This window comes from Alexandromys fortis, unplaced genomic scaffold, assembly GCF_014885135.2.
Source record: "Alexandromys fortis isolate MF-2015 unplaced genomic scaffold, M_Fortis_MF-2015_v1.1 scaffold_91, whole genome shotgun sequence".
Classification (NCBI taxonomy): Eukaryota; Metazoa; Chordata; class Mammalia; order Rodentia; family Cricetidae; genus Alexandromys; species Alexandromys fortis.
The window spans coordinates 6,853,401-6,870,367 of record NW_026067968.1 but is presented as its reverse complement, the minus strand read 5'-3'; the positions used below and the strand labels follow the sequence as shown (position 1 = coordinate 6,870,367).

The window sequence follows — 16,967 nt, the reverse complement described above, 5'->3', positions numbered from 1 at the left end:
GTGTACTTTCAAAATAAGTTTTAATCATACATTTTATATACAAATTACTGTACAGTCATTTTACTAAAGTGAAATAGTAAGTGCAAAGTAGAAAACACAGAAGGTTGTGATGCCTTCCCCTTAAGTGACAAAGTAAGTGGAGAGTCATAAACAGGCTAAGGCATTGTAAATGGGCTACTGGAGATAGGCAGGGTCCAACGCTAAACTAGGGGCCTGAGTGACCACCACCTAGTTTGTTTCTGTGGGAACAGGGCCAAAAATCTCTTATAAACCTGGGAATTTATAAACATGGTATAGGTTATATTAAAACTGATTTAGTACTGTAGTGCAGTTTCTCCCAACCCTGATAAGTACCAGCAACACTACAACATAAGCTCTTTAAAGCGTTAATCAACTGTGTACATATTGCACTAGGTGAGTGAACACTCTGCTTCCAGATACTTGAATTGCATTTCCAAGCACACACACAGCAGAGCCCTGAGTGCTCAAGCAGGGCAAGCAGCTTGGACTTTGTAACCTGATGTGCTGAGCTCAGTTTCCTTGCAGTTACTGGTCTCGTGATTCATAGAGGAGCTTGGTAGCCTGTAGAACAGCATAAAGCATTATTGGTTCTGGGCCTGATCACAGATGAGCCTATGTGCTTTTTAGGGGGTAACTAGGGACGTCCCAGCTGTATGACAACCTTTTGGGGAAAACCTTGTCTCTAATTCCATGGGCTCAGCCTCCCCAACCCCGCCTTGGTACCTTGTGCATGGCCACCAGCCATGCTGCTGCCTGCCTCTTGCTGCCATTTGCATCCTCTCCAGCCATCAGCCTCAGCTGTGTCGCAGCCTCTGCCCCTGGCACTGTGTACTGCAGGAACATGCCTGTGGCTCGAGTGCTGCCTGCTGGAGGAGGGAGATGAGGATCAGTAAGACCTTAGGGCCCTGTGTGCTCAAGAAGCAGCCTTGTTGGAAACATGCAGTGGTAAATGATCTAGGTCCTGCTTCTGCAAAGACCCCATGTGCACAGAAATGGGAAAGGAATATAAAAGACTTGTGACCCCCAGGGCCAGGATAAACTAATGGTACCATTTCACCAAGCTTTTACATAGTCCTGTTTTCCAGCAGTCCGGAAGCTGCTAAGCCTTATATATCTACAGCATTCTCCTTCCAACCTTAAGAGAAACCACATGCATACACATGTGTGTACATATGTGCACGTACACACACACACAACCAGAACAGAACTGTTCTACATATCTAGAGCAGTGAAGTACAGAACCTACTTTAGGAATAGCCTGGCCATCAGAAGATAAACCAAGCAGATAGTTACATGCGCCCTCGCTTCACTGTAGAGACCACAGCTGGGTAGGCTGTTAACGCAGAAGCAATGCCACGCTACCCTGTCAAGTGCCATTCTTCCAGGGCTCTCAGGATCCCATGGAGAACGCTGCCAACCCACAGCTCCATCTCTGGGCTATGACCAGCTGCTCTAAGCACGATGATTTGAATTTAAGCTCTGCCCTAGGAACAAGCCACTTGAAACGTAGATCAGTTCTGTCAGTCACGGTTTCTAGCCTTCTCATGGTGACCAGAAGGAAAACATTTTGAGAAATGACCCACCTCTAATCAGACATTAATTTACTAGCCTGTGGGGTGAGTTGAGCATACAGACCATAGCCAGGAAAAGGCCTGACTTCGTTGTCTGCAAAAGCTCTGGCTGAGGGCTGGGTCCACCCAGAGGCTTTCTGAACTATGTTCCAATTGAGACGCCTAGAAACGCACTGGAAGGCCCCGGGCTGGGCTGCCCCACCAAGCTGTGGCAGAACTTTTATCTGGGCCATCTACCATCAGCCTTCTTAAATAAAAATGTTCTGAAACGTGGCTATGGCAACTGTTGGCTGTGGCTGGTTTGTGCTTTGCAAGGCCATCAAAATTTTAGCCCCGCCATGGGGGCTAGAGAGATGGTTCTCCAGTTCAGAGTACGTTCTGCTCTTGTAGAGGACCTGGGTTCAGTTCCCAGCACCTACAAATGGTGGCTCACAACCATCTGTAGCTCCAGTCCTAGGGATCCAACAGATTACTCTGCTCTCTAAAGACACTAGGCCTGTGCATGGGCATACACCTTTAGACTTCTGGTGACCCTGCCCTTGGCACTAGGGTAATCCTTCGTGCAACCTCCTTGTTGCATTCCATTAGCTGGGGCCTTCAAGAGACTGAGATGGAGGAACTGAGAGCCAGGGATCCCTGGAGGCAAGCTACTGGGTGCAGTGATGAAAACTGCTGCCCACTGCATATGCCTGGTGCCTGATCAGCAAAGAACTACCAACACACCTAGCCGCAGCCGACTGCGGGCTGGCTTGTCAGCTCTTGAATAACTTCTCCCTGGGAAAGAACTGAGTAAACATACTTTATGCGGTCACGACATTTCCATGTACGCTTTATAGATTCATATACTGGACCTAGTGCTTCTCTTAATCAAAAGAAATGAACCTAAATTTCAGAATCCACCCCAAGGGACAGAAGCAAAGGGGCTAGAGGAGGAACAGATACCACAGCATGCTGGGAGGAGTGACCCAGGGAGGGTGGAGGCTGACCTTCAGAGGCAGGCAGGCTCCCCAGGAGGCTGGTGTAAGTGTGAATGTCTTTTTCTACTTGAAGAAGGTAGGCAGGCAGCGCAAAGAAGAAACAACCGAGAGTCAGTCAGAAAATGGAAAGAAGGTGCGTTAGGTCAGATCTGCAGGTTCAGAATGTGCAATGTGCAGTTCACCAGTGGGGTCGAGCTAAGACTGAAGCTCACCAAGGGCCTTGGCTGCACAGATGCCTGCAGGGGAGGCTCCGCATCAGCCCCACCACAGACTGTGTCTGTAATCTCAGATACTGCATTTGGAGGCCATCTACACCAAGTAAGGCGATCTCAGTGACAGGATGCCATGGGCACATCAGGCCAATCTCCTCTCATTATCCCCCTCCCCTCCCGGTGGGTTCTAAAGTTAGACTTAACACAAGTCCCAATGAAGAGCACGGAAGACCATCTTGGGACCAAGTGCAGTACCTCCTGTTGCCCATATCGGTACTAGAGACCCTCCTGCTCAGGAAAGGCATGTACCTCCGGGAGTGAAGCCTTCTGTGAGAATCTGCACAGTACAGACATGTGCAATCTCAATTTCATGATGGCTGTCCCCGTCCAGAATCAGGCACCTATAACAAACAAACAAAAGTCATGAGACTGAGGCCTGAAGCCTATGACAATATTGCCCAGTGCCAGTGGAACACTGCTTCTTACCTCTGGTTGTTGGAAAGACGGCAAACCATAGTCTCAGGCTTCTCTGAGTCCCCAAAAGTAACAAGGAAGGTAGCTCCTTGGAAGACAAAACCAAACCGGTTACACAGGACCTGCTGCTTTATCTCCGGGGGGGGGGGGCATGTGCTCAGGCCAGAAAAGCCTTCCTCCTCCATTACCAGAGGGGAGAGGACAGGCTGGCACACACAACCGCTTTGTGTTAAGGGTTCCCTCCAGCCAGGCAAAAAGGTAATAATGAATTAAGGGTCTCAAAAGCTTAAAAAACACCACTTGGGACGGAGAGATGGCTCAGTGGTTAAGAGCATTGTTCTCTCAATGGACCGAGATTCAATTCCCAGCACACACATGGTGGCTTAGAACTGCCTGTAACTAGTTCCAGGAGAGCTGACGTCCTCTTCTGACCTCTCTAGGCATAAGGCAGACACATGGTGCACAGACATAATGTAGCCGTCCACACAGAAATGCACTCGTCACTGTCAAGGCCCAGATCAGATAACTCCAGAGCAGACTGGGCCAAGACTGGGCAGGGAAGAGGCTGGCCCTTGGCTGTGGGATGCACACAGGCCTGCAGCTGTACAGAGCTGTGGGAGGCAGGCCCCACCCCAAAGAACTCCCTTCTCCCTCGTGGTGCTCCTTGGATGTGCTTCAGAACCAGCATCTGCACCTGTTGTAGCTTGTCTCCAAGCCTCTGAAGACCATGGCCACACAGACTTAACTACCAGCGACAGCCTTCCATCTGCAGAAGGTGCTGCTGAGGCAGCGCCCAGTAAGTCAGACTGACATCTTAGAACACTTCCATCTCTAGGTCCAAAAGAAAGTAGAGGAAGAGGGCAGGACACACCATCTTGGAGCAGGCTACATTTTAAGCATGGCAAGTGGACAGGCTGTCACTTACCACTTAGGAGCACCTTGAGCTGCTTGTCGTAAAACTCAGCCTCACGGTGAGACACCAGGGCACACTCCGCACACTGGCGCACTGGGTCCACAAAGCACATGCGCCGAAGCGGCACCTTCTGGCTGCAGCACCTGTCACAGAAGCATTTCCCACAGCGGCGGCAGTGGTGCTGGTGAGGGTGAAGGTTGGGCAGTGAGTAGTCAACAGATGCACTAGGACTGCCTGCCGGCCAGTACTGCCAGGACCCTGAATGCATCTGCAGCTGTGTGTGCCCAGGGTGAACACAGCAGAGCTCAGCCTCACTTGGGAAAAATGGACCCCACCCCCACCTGTATGTATGTGTGTTACTAGGATTTGAACCCAGGGCCTTGTACGTTCTAGGTGAGCCGTTCAATCACTCAACGACAACCCAAGCCCTTAATTCCTCTGACTTCCTGCTGCCTAGCACATGCTGTCTCTGAGCCTCCTTGGGAGCTCCGTACTCATCTGGGGAACTACACTAGTAACTGAAATAGGGTATTAAAATGGCCTGTAAGATCCAGTTCCTCTGAGGAACTGGGCTTTCCCCAGAAAGAACTCAATTGTACTGGTTCCCATCCTACACATACCTCCACCACTACCACCACAGCCTCAGCTCACCTTCCTGGTGATAAAGTCAAATTTGGCATCACACTGCATACATCGTGGACACTAGGAGAGAACGTAACACAGTATTATGATCCAGCTGTGTCACCTGGCTCACTGCTGAGGCCGAGCCAAGAGGTGCAGGAAAGGCTGCTAAGAAAGCCAACTTTCTGCCAGAAGAAGCAGCCTGCAGAGGCAGACTATGGAACAGCAAGGAGGACAGCCCGAGTTCAGTGTCCAGCTCAGAAGCTAGACAAGATTGGTCAGGCCACAGCCCAGGGCTCTAGGTTAGGACAGCAGCTTTAAGGTTCAGGTGTCCCACTCGGGGCCTGGCCTGATGCCAGACAGCAAATACTTTGTGGAGAGCAAAGGCATACAGTTTGACTTTTGGAGCAGAGTTCAGATTCAGAAGGTGCAGGGGTCACTCATTCTAGCTGCTTCACCCTCATCCTGTGACAGGAGTCAAAGTTCAGCGCTGCAGATGAACATGACACTCCACAGCAGTCGATGGCCTTTGCTGAGGAAAGGGTATGACAGCCCTGCTTTACAGACAAAGGAAAGTGTGGAGAAGAAAAAGCCCTCAGGAAGTCGGCTCTAGATAACTGACCACAAAGTTGATTCCGAATGCACATCTGGCTGGGGTCTGGGAGAAGCAGCTCGAGCAGAGCAGGATGAGAGGCCCAGTGCAGCCTGGCACGTCCTCAGACGAGGCGTACACACACAGGAGAGAAGCAGAAGGTTCTGGGACGGGGCTGTTGGCACATGGAATTTGCACATACAGAGGTAGAAGAATGGTCAGACTAGGATGGCATGAAGGATCTGGGCTAGGGTGGTGGATGCACTGCTCACTGCTCTCCCAGTGCCTGCCTGCCTTCCTCACTCCACTAAATCTGTGCCATGTTGACGCTTCTCCCACCCCAGAGTCCAATCACACTGTATAAATCCCGCTCAGAGGTGCAAGATCCACAACAAAAACTATCTTCTCCAGATGACCCAGTGCTGTCAGACCCAGGGGACACAAACATCTTCGGATACTCTGGGGACCAGCTGATTATTGCCAAGGGACACCATGACTTTAAGAACATTCTTTCAACAAACTCACAGATCCGCCAGAGCAGCCTGAGCTGCTCACTCCACACTAGAACGCTGGAGCATAAAGCAGGCAAGGACCACTACCCTCTTTCTCAACTGTGAAACAAGCCGTGCTAACCGGATACATGAAGCTCATAAACCCAGGACACCAGTGAATTAACAGAACATTTGAAAACTTTAGAACAAAAAAAAGCTAACTCACCTAAGAGAACTAGACAGCAGGAAATAATCAAATTGAGAGCTAAAATCAACAAAATAGAAACAAAGAAAACAATACAAAGAATCAATGAGAAAAAGAGTTGGTTCTTCCAGAAAAACCAACAAACTAGACAAACCTTTATCCAAACTAAACAAAAGGCAGAGAGAGAATATCCAAATTAACAAAATCAGAAATGAAAAGGGGGACATAACAACAGACAAGGAGGAAATACAAAGGATCATCAGGTCATATTTCGAAAACCTGTACTCCACAAAATTGAAAAACTTAAAGGAAATGGACAACTTTCTGGATAAATATCACTTACCAAAATTAAATCAAGACCAGATAAGCAAATTAAACAGACCTATAACTGCTGAAGAAATAGAAACAGTCATCAAAAGTCTCCCAACCAAAAAAAGCCCAAGACCAGATGGTTTCAGCTCAAAATTCTACAAGACTTTCAAAGAGGAATTAATACCAATACTTCTCAAATTGTTCCACACAATAGAAACAGAGGGAACATTGCCAACCTCTTTTTTTTTTTTTTTTCAAGACAGGGTTTCTCTGTAGCTTTTGGTTCCTGTCCTGGAACTAGCTCTTGTAGACCAGGCTGGCCTCGAACTCACAGAGATCCGCCTGCCTCTGCCTCCTGAGTGCTGGGATTAAAAGCGTGCGCCACCACTGCCCGGCTGCCAAACTCTTTTTATGAGGCTACAATTACCCTGATACCGAAACCACAGAAAGACAATACTAAGAAAGAGAATTACAGACCAATCTCACTCATGAACATCGATGCAAAAATACTAAATAAAATACTAGCAAATTAAATCCAAGAACACATCAGAACCATCATCCACCATGACCAAGTCGGCTTCATCCCACAGATGCAGGGATGGTTCAACATACGAAAATCTGTCAACATAATCCACCATATAAACAAACTGAAAAATAAGAACCGTATGATCATTTCATGAGATGCTGAAGAAGCATTTGAAAAAATACAACACCCCTTCATGATAAAGGTCTTGGAGGGAACAGGGATACAAGGAACATACCTAAACATAATAAAGGCAATATAGAACAAGCCAACAAACAGCCAATATCAAACTAAATGGAGAGAAACTCCAAGCGATTCCACTGAAATCAGGAACAAGACAAGGTTATCCACTCTCTCCATATCTATTCAATATAGTTCTTGAGGTCCTAGCTAGAGCAATAAGACACCAAAGAGAGACCAAGGGGATACAAATTAGAAAAGAAGTCAAACTCTCAGTGTTTGCTGACGATATGATAGTTTACATAAGTGACCCCAAAAATTCTACCAAGGAACTTCTACAACTCATAAACACTTTCAGCAATGTAGCAGGATACAAGATTAACTCAAAAAAATCAGTGGCCCTCCTGTACACAGATGATAAAAGTGCTGGCAAAGAAATCAGAAAATCAACACCCTTCACAATAGCCACAAATAACATAAAATATCTCAGAGTAACTCTAACCAAACAAGTGGAAGACTTGTATGACAAGAACTTCAAATCTTTGAAGAAAGAAATTGAAGAAGACACGAGAAAGTGGAAAGATCTCCCATGCTCTTGGATAGGCAGAATTAATATAGTAAAAATGGCAATCCTACCGAAAGCAATCTACAGATTCAGCGCAATCCCCATCAAAATCCCAACAGAATTCTTCAAAGACCTCGAAAGAACAGTACTCAACTTCATTTGGAAAAGCAAAAAACCCAGGATAGACAAAACAATCCTGGGCAATAAAAGAACTTCTGGAGGCATCACAATCCCTGACTTCAAACTCTACTACAGAGCTACAGTACTGAAAACAGCCTGGTACTGGCATAAGAACAGACAGGAGGACCAAGGAAACCAAATAGAAGACCCGGATATCAATCCACACATCTTCAAACACCTGATCTTTGACAAAGAAGCAAAAAATACCAAAGGGAAAAAAGAAAGCATATTTAACAAGTAGTGCTGGATATCAACGTGTAGAAAAATGAATATAGACCCATATCTATCACCATGCACAAAACTCAAATCCAAATGGATCAAAGACTTCAACATAAAGCCAGCCACACTGAACCTTATAGAAGAGAAAGTGGGAAGTACACTTGAACGCATTGGTACAGGGAACCACGTCCTAAATATAACCCCAGCAGCACAGACACTGAGAGAAACAGTTAATAAATGGGACCTCCTGAAACTGAAAAGCTTCTGTAAAGCAAAGGACACAGTCAACAAGACAAAACGACAGCCTACAGGATGGGAAAAGATGTTCACTAACCCCACATCAGACAGAGGTCTGATCTCCTAAACATACAAAGAACTTAAGAAATTGGACACCAAAAAGATCACATAATCCAATAAAAAAAATGGAGTACAGACCTAAACAGAGAACTCTCAACAGAGGAATCTAAAATGGCTAAAAGACACTTAGGGAAATGTTCAACATCCTTAGTCATCAGAGAAATGCAAATCAAAAGAACTCTGAGATTCCATCTTACACCTGTAAGAATAGCCAAGATCAAAAACACTGATGACAACTTATGCTGGAGAGGTTGTGGGGTAAAGGGAACACTTCTGCATTGCTGGTGGGAATGCAAGCTGGTACAACCCCTTTGGATGTCAGTGTGGCGATTTCTCAGAAAATCAGGAAACAATTCCTTTCCCTTCCAGTAAGAAGGAAGACAGAGAAGACCAAAAATGTCTTAGATACCAAAAGAGAGATGGGATTAGAAATGGCGTTAATGGGCTGGCAGTGGTGGAGCGCACCTTTAACCCCAGCCCTCGGAGGCAGAGGCAGGCAGATCTCTGTGAGTTAGAGGCCAGCCTGGTCTACAAAATGAGTTTTAGGACAGCCAGGGCTACAACATAGGTGATACCCTGTCAGAAAGACAGACAGTGACAGAGAAAGAAAAAGAAAGAGAGAGAGGAGAGGGAGGGCGGGCGGGTATATTATGGGGTTGGAGAGATGGCTCACTGGCCTGCTCTTCTCAGGAAATCTTAAAAACAATTCTAGAAACAAAATTAAAAACTGAGTGGGCCATATTTTGACCAAGACCTTTTCATCTAATGGTCATTCCAGATCTCAGCACTGACAGGGCTGTGCCGTCTCACAAAGCTTGGCATGCTTGGCACAGGGTCAGGGCAGCTACTCACGAGTCTCTGGCTCTGCTGGTGAGCACAGTGTGGTCAATTAGAGGCTTGCCATGTACGGCTGCAGCCTGGCCACCATGGGCCTGGCTGTCATGGCAACATGACAAGAGGGAGGGAGGAACACAGGATCCATATGGCCCTAGGTACCTCCTGCTGCACAGGCCATCAGGTCTGGGTGAAGCTGGAACCACACAGAATAGAACCTCATCCTGAATGGCCCCACCAATGGTCACCCACCAATCCGAGGTCCTTGCCACCTACATGTGCTAGAGACTCTCCTCTGTTCTCCCTGCTACGTCAGCTCGATGATGTTTGGAGGATTCCTCCTTTCCCACTGAGAGCCTCACCTATTCCAGCTCTTGGCCTTGTCACAGGCAGATTCTGGATGGAAGATGCCCACACAGAGAGGTAGCACTGAACATGGAACCTAACAGTCTGCAGCTCTTCTCTTGAGCCTGGACCTACAGATCACGTGCCCAGCTAGGCTGACACATGTGTGCTCCACAAAACACAGGTGAATAGCTGCTTAGAGTAAATTACAATATGATAGAGGAGGCCTGCCTTCTCAGCACCAAGCCTCTGCAGGTGGTCCTGAGGAGTCCTTGGGGCCATGCTCAATGTCCTTTCACTGTGGGAGAGCAGAGACCCTTGGGGGGCATCACTGCAGCAAGGACACAGTTTCCAAGATTACCTGAAGTTCTTCCAGTGAGCACCATGGGACTGCCACACAGAGCTTCTAGTTTCTGAGATCCTGTGGCCAGCATTTTGTTGCCTCGCTGCTCTTATGCTGGTTTCCTGCCTTAGAGGCCATGTCTGGCCCATCCCAGTCTCTGGAGACGTCCAAAAGCCAGTCAGCAGTTGTCAGCTGGTGAGCATGCCACACGCTATGAAGACGACTCACGTGTCCATTACAAGGACTACACCGGGGTCACAGTGTGACTGAACAAGGAAGCTGCAGCACCACCATTTCTGTTGACAGCAGCTCTATTTTATAGTCCCTAGGCCACCCTGGCCTCAGGGAGCCGTGACAGGAGAGCTTTGGCTCGGAACACAACACACGACCATCAGAGAACAGCTTACACGGCATGGTGACCTATATTCAGGTCAGCTGAAGGCCAACATGGGGGGCGGGGAGTGCATGTGCACAGTGCTCCCGTGTGGAAACCAGAAGTCAACCCTGGGTGCTTTTGGAGGTAGGGTCTCTCAGTGGACTAGTTTGCCAATCAGGCTGAGCTAGCTGGTCAGAGATCCCAGGCTCGATCTGCCTATCTCTGCCTCCCTGGTGTGGGGGAATCACAGATGTACTCCGCTACACCTAGCACGCACACGCACGCACACACATACACACACACTGTAGTAAAATATTTAGGATTCAGTGTGACACATTTACCGCTGAGTGAGCAAACCCCTGGCCCGAGAGACGATGTCATCACTGGGCTCCCCGACTGTGCTCCCCTGGCAGACCTGCAGCTAATACTGCCCACCCCATCCCTGATGCCCTTGGCTCCCATGAGTACTGGGTCCTCCCTGCAGGTACATACGACCTGTAGCCCCTTCTAGAATCCCTGTTCCTCCTACCTCACAGCCCCACTTGTCTCAAGATGGCTTTGGTCCCAGCATCCAAGGGACACCTTAGGCCTCTCTGGCACCCTCTTAATGCAGATATCTCTATTCTGTCTTTGGCCTCTTCCACACCTAGGTTTGAAAAGGTAGAAAGACCCTTCTCTTTTCATTTTCCACCATCACTGGTTTTTTCTTTTAAAAAGTAGAGGTGGGAAAAATAAATAAACATAGGTAGAGAAAAGCAAGAAATAGCAAATGGCTGGTAACTCCAAAGGCAATATCCCATTGTCAGACTGGTCAAAAACACAGGGGCTCCTGGAGCTTCTTCTCCTGAGTCCATCCAAGGCAGCCATGCATACAGTCTGGGTTTCCTCACTTCCCTTCTAAAAGCGGCTTCACCCTCTGCCACCACCCACAGTCACAGGCCTTCCCTGTATCTCCTTCTGCTCCTCGGCTTCCCTCCTCAGCCCCTCACACTCCCAGCTTAGTCTATAATCCCAAACCAAGGCAGGAGGAGGATCACTGCAAGCCCGAAGCTACTACTCACTGCTACGTAGCGAGTTTGGGAACAGCTTGAGATATAGTAAGACTGTCTCAAAACACAACAACACAAAATAACCAGTGTGCTTGTTCTGAAAATGGACAGATTTTTAAACAGAATAATTTCCTGTTGCTTCATTAATAAAGGAAATTTCAAATTATCAGCCTAACAGTTTAACAGGAAAAGAGAACAGAGAACCAACAGTGGATAAAACTGTAAAAGTTAAATCCTGCCACATAGTCAATCAGCAGAGTCAGTGAGGGGCCTGCCTGGGGTGAGCAGACACCAGGGGAGCTGGCCAGCTCCTGCGGCTTCTCCCTTCTCTGGGCCTTGAAGCCTCTGCTGTGCGTGACACAGCTATTTCAGGAGGCCAGAGGATGCACTACAACACAGCCCAAACCCACTGCCTCTCTTCAGGCAGCAGAGCTGTCTGCAGCAGGCTTCTCACTCGACAGATCTGTTACAGGTCACTGACCCCAGAACTGAGACCCAGGAGCAGACTAGGCAACCCCTACAGCCAGCAGCTTAGGGACCATGCACACACGGCCCAGAAACAGAGGAGATCAAGGGCAGAGACAGAACCAGCTAGTGCAGTGTCCCCAGGAGATCTACCTGCTGTCTGAGCCTCAGAAGTGGTCCGCTCCACCTTGACTGAAGGTCAGAGAGTTGAAGCCTTGTGTTAAAGTTACTGACAAGTCCGACTTAAGGAGTGTCTACAAACAAGATGTCCTGACTAAAGGTCAGAGAATTCCTGCTCCTTCAAGGATAAGACAGGAGGTTTGGCTACCTACACAAAACTTGGCTGCATGTCCTGCCTAAAACATTGGAATGCTTAACTGGGGAAATAGCGGCTTGATGTCTCAAATACTGAAGCAAGTAACTGTTCTGCTTGTCCTCGTGCCGTGTCAAAGCAGTCTTTGCCTCCAACACTTTTTGGATTGGGGTGTATAAGCGGATAGAAACTAAACACGGCTGGAGGGATGGCTCAGGCGTGAAAGGCAGTGGACAGCCCTCCCTGTTCTACCTATGTCTGTATTCTTTCATACCTCTGTTCCTCCTAACTAACACTTCTAATCCAAACGCCCCTACTCTGGAACGTGTGAATCCCATCGAGGCTGGATTCTGACAGATGTCACGCCAACGAGTGGACTATGACACTAAGGCTGGACAGACAAACCCACCAGGACAGACACTACTCACGGCAGGACAGGCTGCAGTACTCTCCTGTGCCCCTAAGGTGCCTTGTGCTTCTACCTTCCCGAGATGGGGAATGAGCTGGTTAGTCAGGAGACAAAGGGAAGGATGAAGGGACAGGACAGGGAAGAGTGTCCACCTTTGCCCTCCCCAGCATCAGGTCCCCGAGCAGCTGTGATGCCCTGCCGGTCTGGTCATCATGTCTGACTCATGGCACCTAGAGCAGAGAAATCGGAAGATGGAGTCTGCCTTCCCTCCACAATGCACACTTTAGCAACCCAACACCCCAGCGCTTCGGAACCAGCCGTCCACGGCACCTTCAGGGACTCTGACAGCAGACAGGAAAGCACAGGTGAATGTAGCCTCAAAATATACTGAAGCTTAAGTAGCTGTTTAAAGAAAGTTACTTCAGTGGGTAAAGTGCTTGCTGCCAGGCCTGGGTTCAACCCCAGACCCCATGGCAAAAGAAAAGAACTGACCCTGACCCTCAAAAGTTGTCCTCTGGGGCTGGAGAGATGACCCAGTGGTTAAGAGCATCGACTGCTCTTCAGAGGACCTGGGTTCAATTCCCAGCACCCACATGGCAGCCCACAACTGTCTGTAATTCCCGTTCCAGGGGACCCAACACCCATGGCAAAAAAAAACACCGATGTACAGAAAACAAGAATAAATTTTTAAAAAGAGAAAGGAAGGGTCTGGAATAAGCATAATAGTAGACTCTTTTAAAAAAGTTGTACTCTAGGGCTGGAGAGATGGCTCAGCGGTTAAGAGCACTGACTGCTCTTCCAGAGGTCCTGAGTTCAATTCCCAGCAACCACATGGTGGCTCACAGCCATCTATAATGAGATCTGGCGCCCCCTTCTGGCACACAGGCACACATGGAAGGAATGTTGTACACATAATAAATAAATAAATAAATAAATAAATAAATATTAAAAAAAATATTAAAAAAAAAGTTGTACTCTAACTTCTACATGTGCAGGGTGGCACATACACACCTGCAGGCACGTGCACACGCATATACACTCCATATACACTTACACACAATGATAACGTTGAAAAAGGGAGATGGCTCAATGGGTAAAACACCTGCCACTCAAGCATGAGGACCTGAGTTCAGATCCCAGAATGCCCACAGCCACCTGCACCTAACAATCCCCGCACCAGGCAAGTGGAAAGAAGCAGATCCCTGGAGTGCACTGGCAGCCAGCCAAGAGGTGAGCTCCAGATGCAGGGAGAGATCCTATCTGGAAAAGTTAAGACAGAGTGACTGAAGGAGACACACTGAAGCCTGGTCTCGAGTCACACTCACACACACACACACACACCCCAACACATATACACCAATGGGTTGTTAAAAAAAAAAAAAAACACACAGCTTAGGAGCTAAGGAGATGGCTCAGCAGTTGAGAGCACTTGCTGATCTTGCAGAGGACCTGGGTTCAGTACCCAGGACTTAGATGGTGGCTCGTAGCTCCAGTTCTAGGGGACCCAATACCCTCTTCTGACCTCTGTGGGCACCAAGCCTGCAGACAAGAAAGCAAAGAGCAGACATACACAGGAAGAAATGAGTTTGCCTGAGAGTGATGCTATCAGGTTTTCTAGTTTACAGAGCTGTCAAACAACTCAAAGACAATGGACTGAGACACTAGCTACAGCCTGGAAGCAGGGCAGGAACTTCCTCAGCCATGGAACAAGCCTCTGTCATAGAGCCACTGGTCCCAGAGCTAGAACACACAGGGAGGGAGGCTCCTGCAGCCTTTGGAAGAGCACAAGGTGAACTTTACACTGTGATCCTTGGAAAACCACTGTGAAGTCCCAGTTCTTCCTAGTCAGGCCAAGAACCACCCTTCCCCCAGGACCAGCTGAGATCACAGGCACAGCTCCACCCCCACCTCCACCCTGGTCAGCACTAAGCCAGGTTTGGCAGGCACTCCAAATCCCCATTCTTTGTCCCAAAAGGCTGAATTGGGTTCTCAAGTGCCAAGTAGAGCTAAGGCCTGATTCCTGACTGGACTGTAGAGCAGCTACTCTCCCCCCATCCTCCTGAGCATCCTCTACCCTACCTTCTGAGGTTCTGTGGGAGCCTGCCCCTACATCCCGCCCTCTCTTCTAGCCCCAGTCATTCCTACAAAGCAAAGCCCTTTCCGCCTGACCAGAGACAGTCGCAGAGCCCATGCCCTCCTCCTTGGTACAGTCACCTGTCAGAGAACCTCCCCTCCCATCTTGGCACAACATGGCATTTCTGCCAGGCCAGACTTTATGGGGACGCACCAGAAACACTGTGAATTATAGTGTCATACAGAGATTTCATCAGGTAAAAACATCTTAACTTAAAGGCTCCTTGGAGAAGAGGAAAAATCTTGAGAAAGCTAGTCTACAGCCAGTGGCCTAGCAATAATGAGAAGCCTCCTGTTCCCCACAAGCATGGCTTCCCACCCCAACTGGACTCTTCCACCAGCCTCCCCACGTGCCCCCTATTTTAATCCGTGCTTTATTAGGCTCTCTGCAGACAGTTTGCCTGCCTCGTTCTGGGTGTCACACTGAGCCGCATTCTCAGCAAGCAATTTTACCCACTAAGCCATCTCCCCAGCAATAGCTATGTAGCCCAGACTGGCCATAAACTCTCCGTAGCTGCACCCCCAACCTTATCCCCCTCTCTTTCTGTGTCTCACTGTGTGGTCCAGGCTGCTCTGATCTCACTACACAGACCAGGCTGGGCGTTAGGAGCACACGGTGTTGTGCTCGCTTATCTTTACAGACAGGAGAGAAGGGAACAATCTGTGTGTACAGATACTTAGTGCAAAGGTAACATGCAGGGCTGAAATCGCACGGCCAGGGAGGGCAGAGACACAGAGAGCAATCGTCTGACATGAAGTTTCTCTTTGGGACTCTCAAGTAATTTCAGAGTTGGGAGAGGGGTGGCAGCAAGGGCAGCCAATGGCAGCTACTGGTTGCACAGGTGGGTTCTGCAGCCCCCAATGCTCGCTGTCCCTGGCTCTAAGAAGCTGTGGGGGCCTCACCCATTTGTGGATGAGGTCCACAGGGGAGAGGAGCAGCTGATTAGAGCTTTAAGAAGAGATTCCAACTTTAAAAACTTGGGAGGTGGCCAGGTGTGGTGGAGCATACCTTTAATTCCAGCATGCAGGGGGCCAAGGGAGGAAGATCTCAGTGAGTTCGAGGCCCACTTAGTCTATCTATGTAGCAACAGTTAAGTGCATGCCTAGCACCAGGCAGAGACAGGCAGATCTATTTCAGTCCTAGGCCAGCCTGGTCTATGTAGTGAATTCCAGAATAGCCAGGGCTATATAATATAGTAAGGACCCACTTTACGGGAAAAGAATGAATGAATAAACTTAACCAGAGTCAACTTAGAAGGTTCACGAAGTAAAGGCATGTGTGGCCACACCTGAGAACTGAGTTCCATCCCTGGGACCCACTAAGAAAACTCTCTTCCACAAATAGTCCTTGAATCCCGAGTTCCATCCCTGGGACCCACACAGTGGAAGAAGAAAACTCTCTTTCACAAATGGTTCTTGAATGTACATGCACGCGCTATGGCACTGGGGCAAAGGCGCAAACACACACGAATAAATCAAAGTAAAAAGTTTTAAGTACTTAAAGAGGATGCCTTTTAAACATATTTAATTCTCTCGGAAATAAACTCGCATGGAATGTGGAAGTGCTTCCATTTTCTCCCAAGTGGCCAAGCTTTGCGGAGCTCAGAACTCCGAAGACTGCAAACTACCTGGCACCGCACCTGCACAAGCAGGTGAAGGTGACTCCCTCGCCCTCGCCCCCAAAGACCCACTCCAGACCCGCACTCGCGCGCAGCCCACAGGGCGGCCGCCCCACCGCCCCTGGCTCTGCACCGCGCAGCCAATGACCGCCGAGGAAAAGAAACCGCCCCACGGACGACGGGGACAGCTGGACGGGAGCCGCGGCCGAGCGCCCCGCGGGCGGAGGCGGGAGACGCCCAGGCTCTGGCTCTGGACGCGGGCTAGGACGCACCTCCTTGTCCGGGACCCACTGCGGCTCCTCCAAGCCGAACGGGCTTCCGAAGGCGCGGTGCTCCGGCACCATGCGCAGGCCGCTGGGCGAGCGCACAAGCTTCTTGGCGTCGCGACGCGCGGCCACCCCCGAGGACATGTCTCCGCCGGAGCCCCTCACGCCACCGCCCGCGCCGAGCCCAGAAAGGGCGCCACCCCGCCCCGCCCGCCGGCGCGATGACAGCGCCGGAGCCCAATCCGCAACCGCAGCGCGGAACGCGAGCCAATCGGAGAGTGGTATCCTCCCCAGTACCGCCCTTCTCCAATCAGCTCAAAGTTCCCGCCCCTGCTGCCGCCCACCAATCGGCGGTGAGGGCCGGGGGGCGCCTTCTGCCCCACTCGAGGAGCTTGCTACTTC

At 49.3% G+C, this 16,967-nt stretch overlaps 1 protein-coding gene across 6 annotated transcripts; it reads right to left on the bottom strand.

The window, feature by feature from the left end:
• Positions 1-3: 3 nt before the first annotated feature.
• On the bottom strand, positions 4-16,774 carry Zfyve21 (zinc finger FYVE-type containing 21). 6 transcript variants are annotated; one of them, XM_050154662.1, is made up of 8 exons: positions 16,572-16,774; positions 4,820-4,870; positions 4,181-4,349; positions 3,268-3,343; positions 3,091-3,182; positions 2,579-2,635; positions 745-887; positions 4-582 (listed from the first exon to the last, which is right to left on the bottom strand). In XM_050154662.1, exons 1-8 carry the CDS (start codon positions 16,707-16,709, stop codon positions 547-549), a joined length of 762 nt encoding a protein of 253 aa, XP_050010619.1. In that variant the 5' UTR covers positions 16,710-16,774; the 3' UTR covers positions 4-546. The 6 variants fall into 6 exon arrangements, with proteins under 6 accessions (XP_050010619.1, XP_050010621.1, XP_050010620.1 ...); XM_050154664.1 differs by having other exon boundaries at positions 745-884; XM_050154663.1 differs by having other exon boundaries at positions 2,579-2,632.
• Between the last annotated feature and the right edge of the window lie 193 nt (positions 16,775-16,967).

Excerpts from the sequence above, each read along its gene's own strand:
- Zfyve21 (XM_050154662.1), bottom strand. The coding sequence starts at position 16,709 with ATGTCCTCGGGGGTGGCCGCGCGTCGCGACGCCAAGAAGCTTGTGCGC. Across the intron at positions 3,183-3,267 it reads CGTCTTTCCAACAACCAGAG|GTGCCTGATTCTGGACGGGG; the intron begins GTAAGAAGCAGT and ends TGTTTGTTATAG. Across the intron at positions 583-744 it reads GGCTGGTGGCCATGCACAAG|GCTACCAAGCTCCTCTATGA; the intron begins GTACCAAGGCGG and ends GCTGTTCTACAG.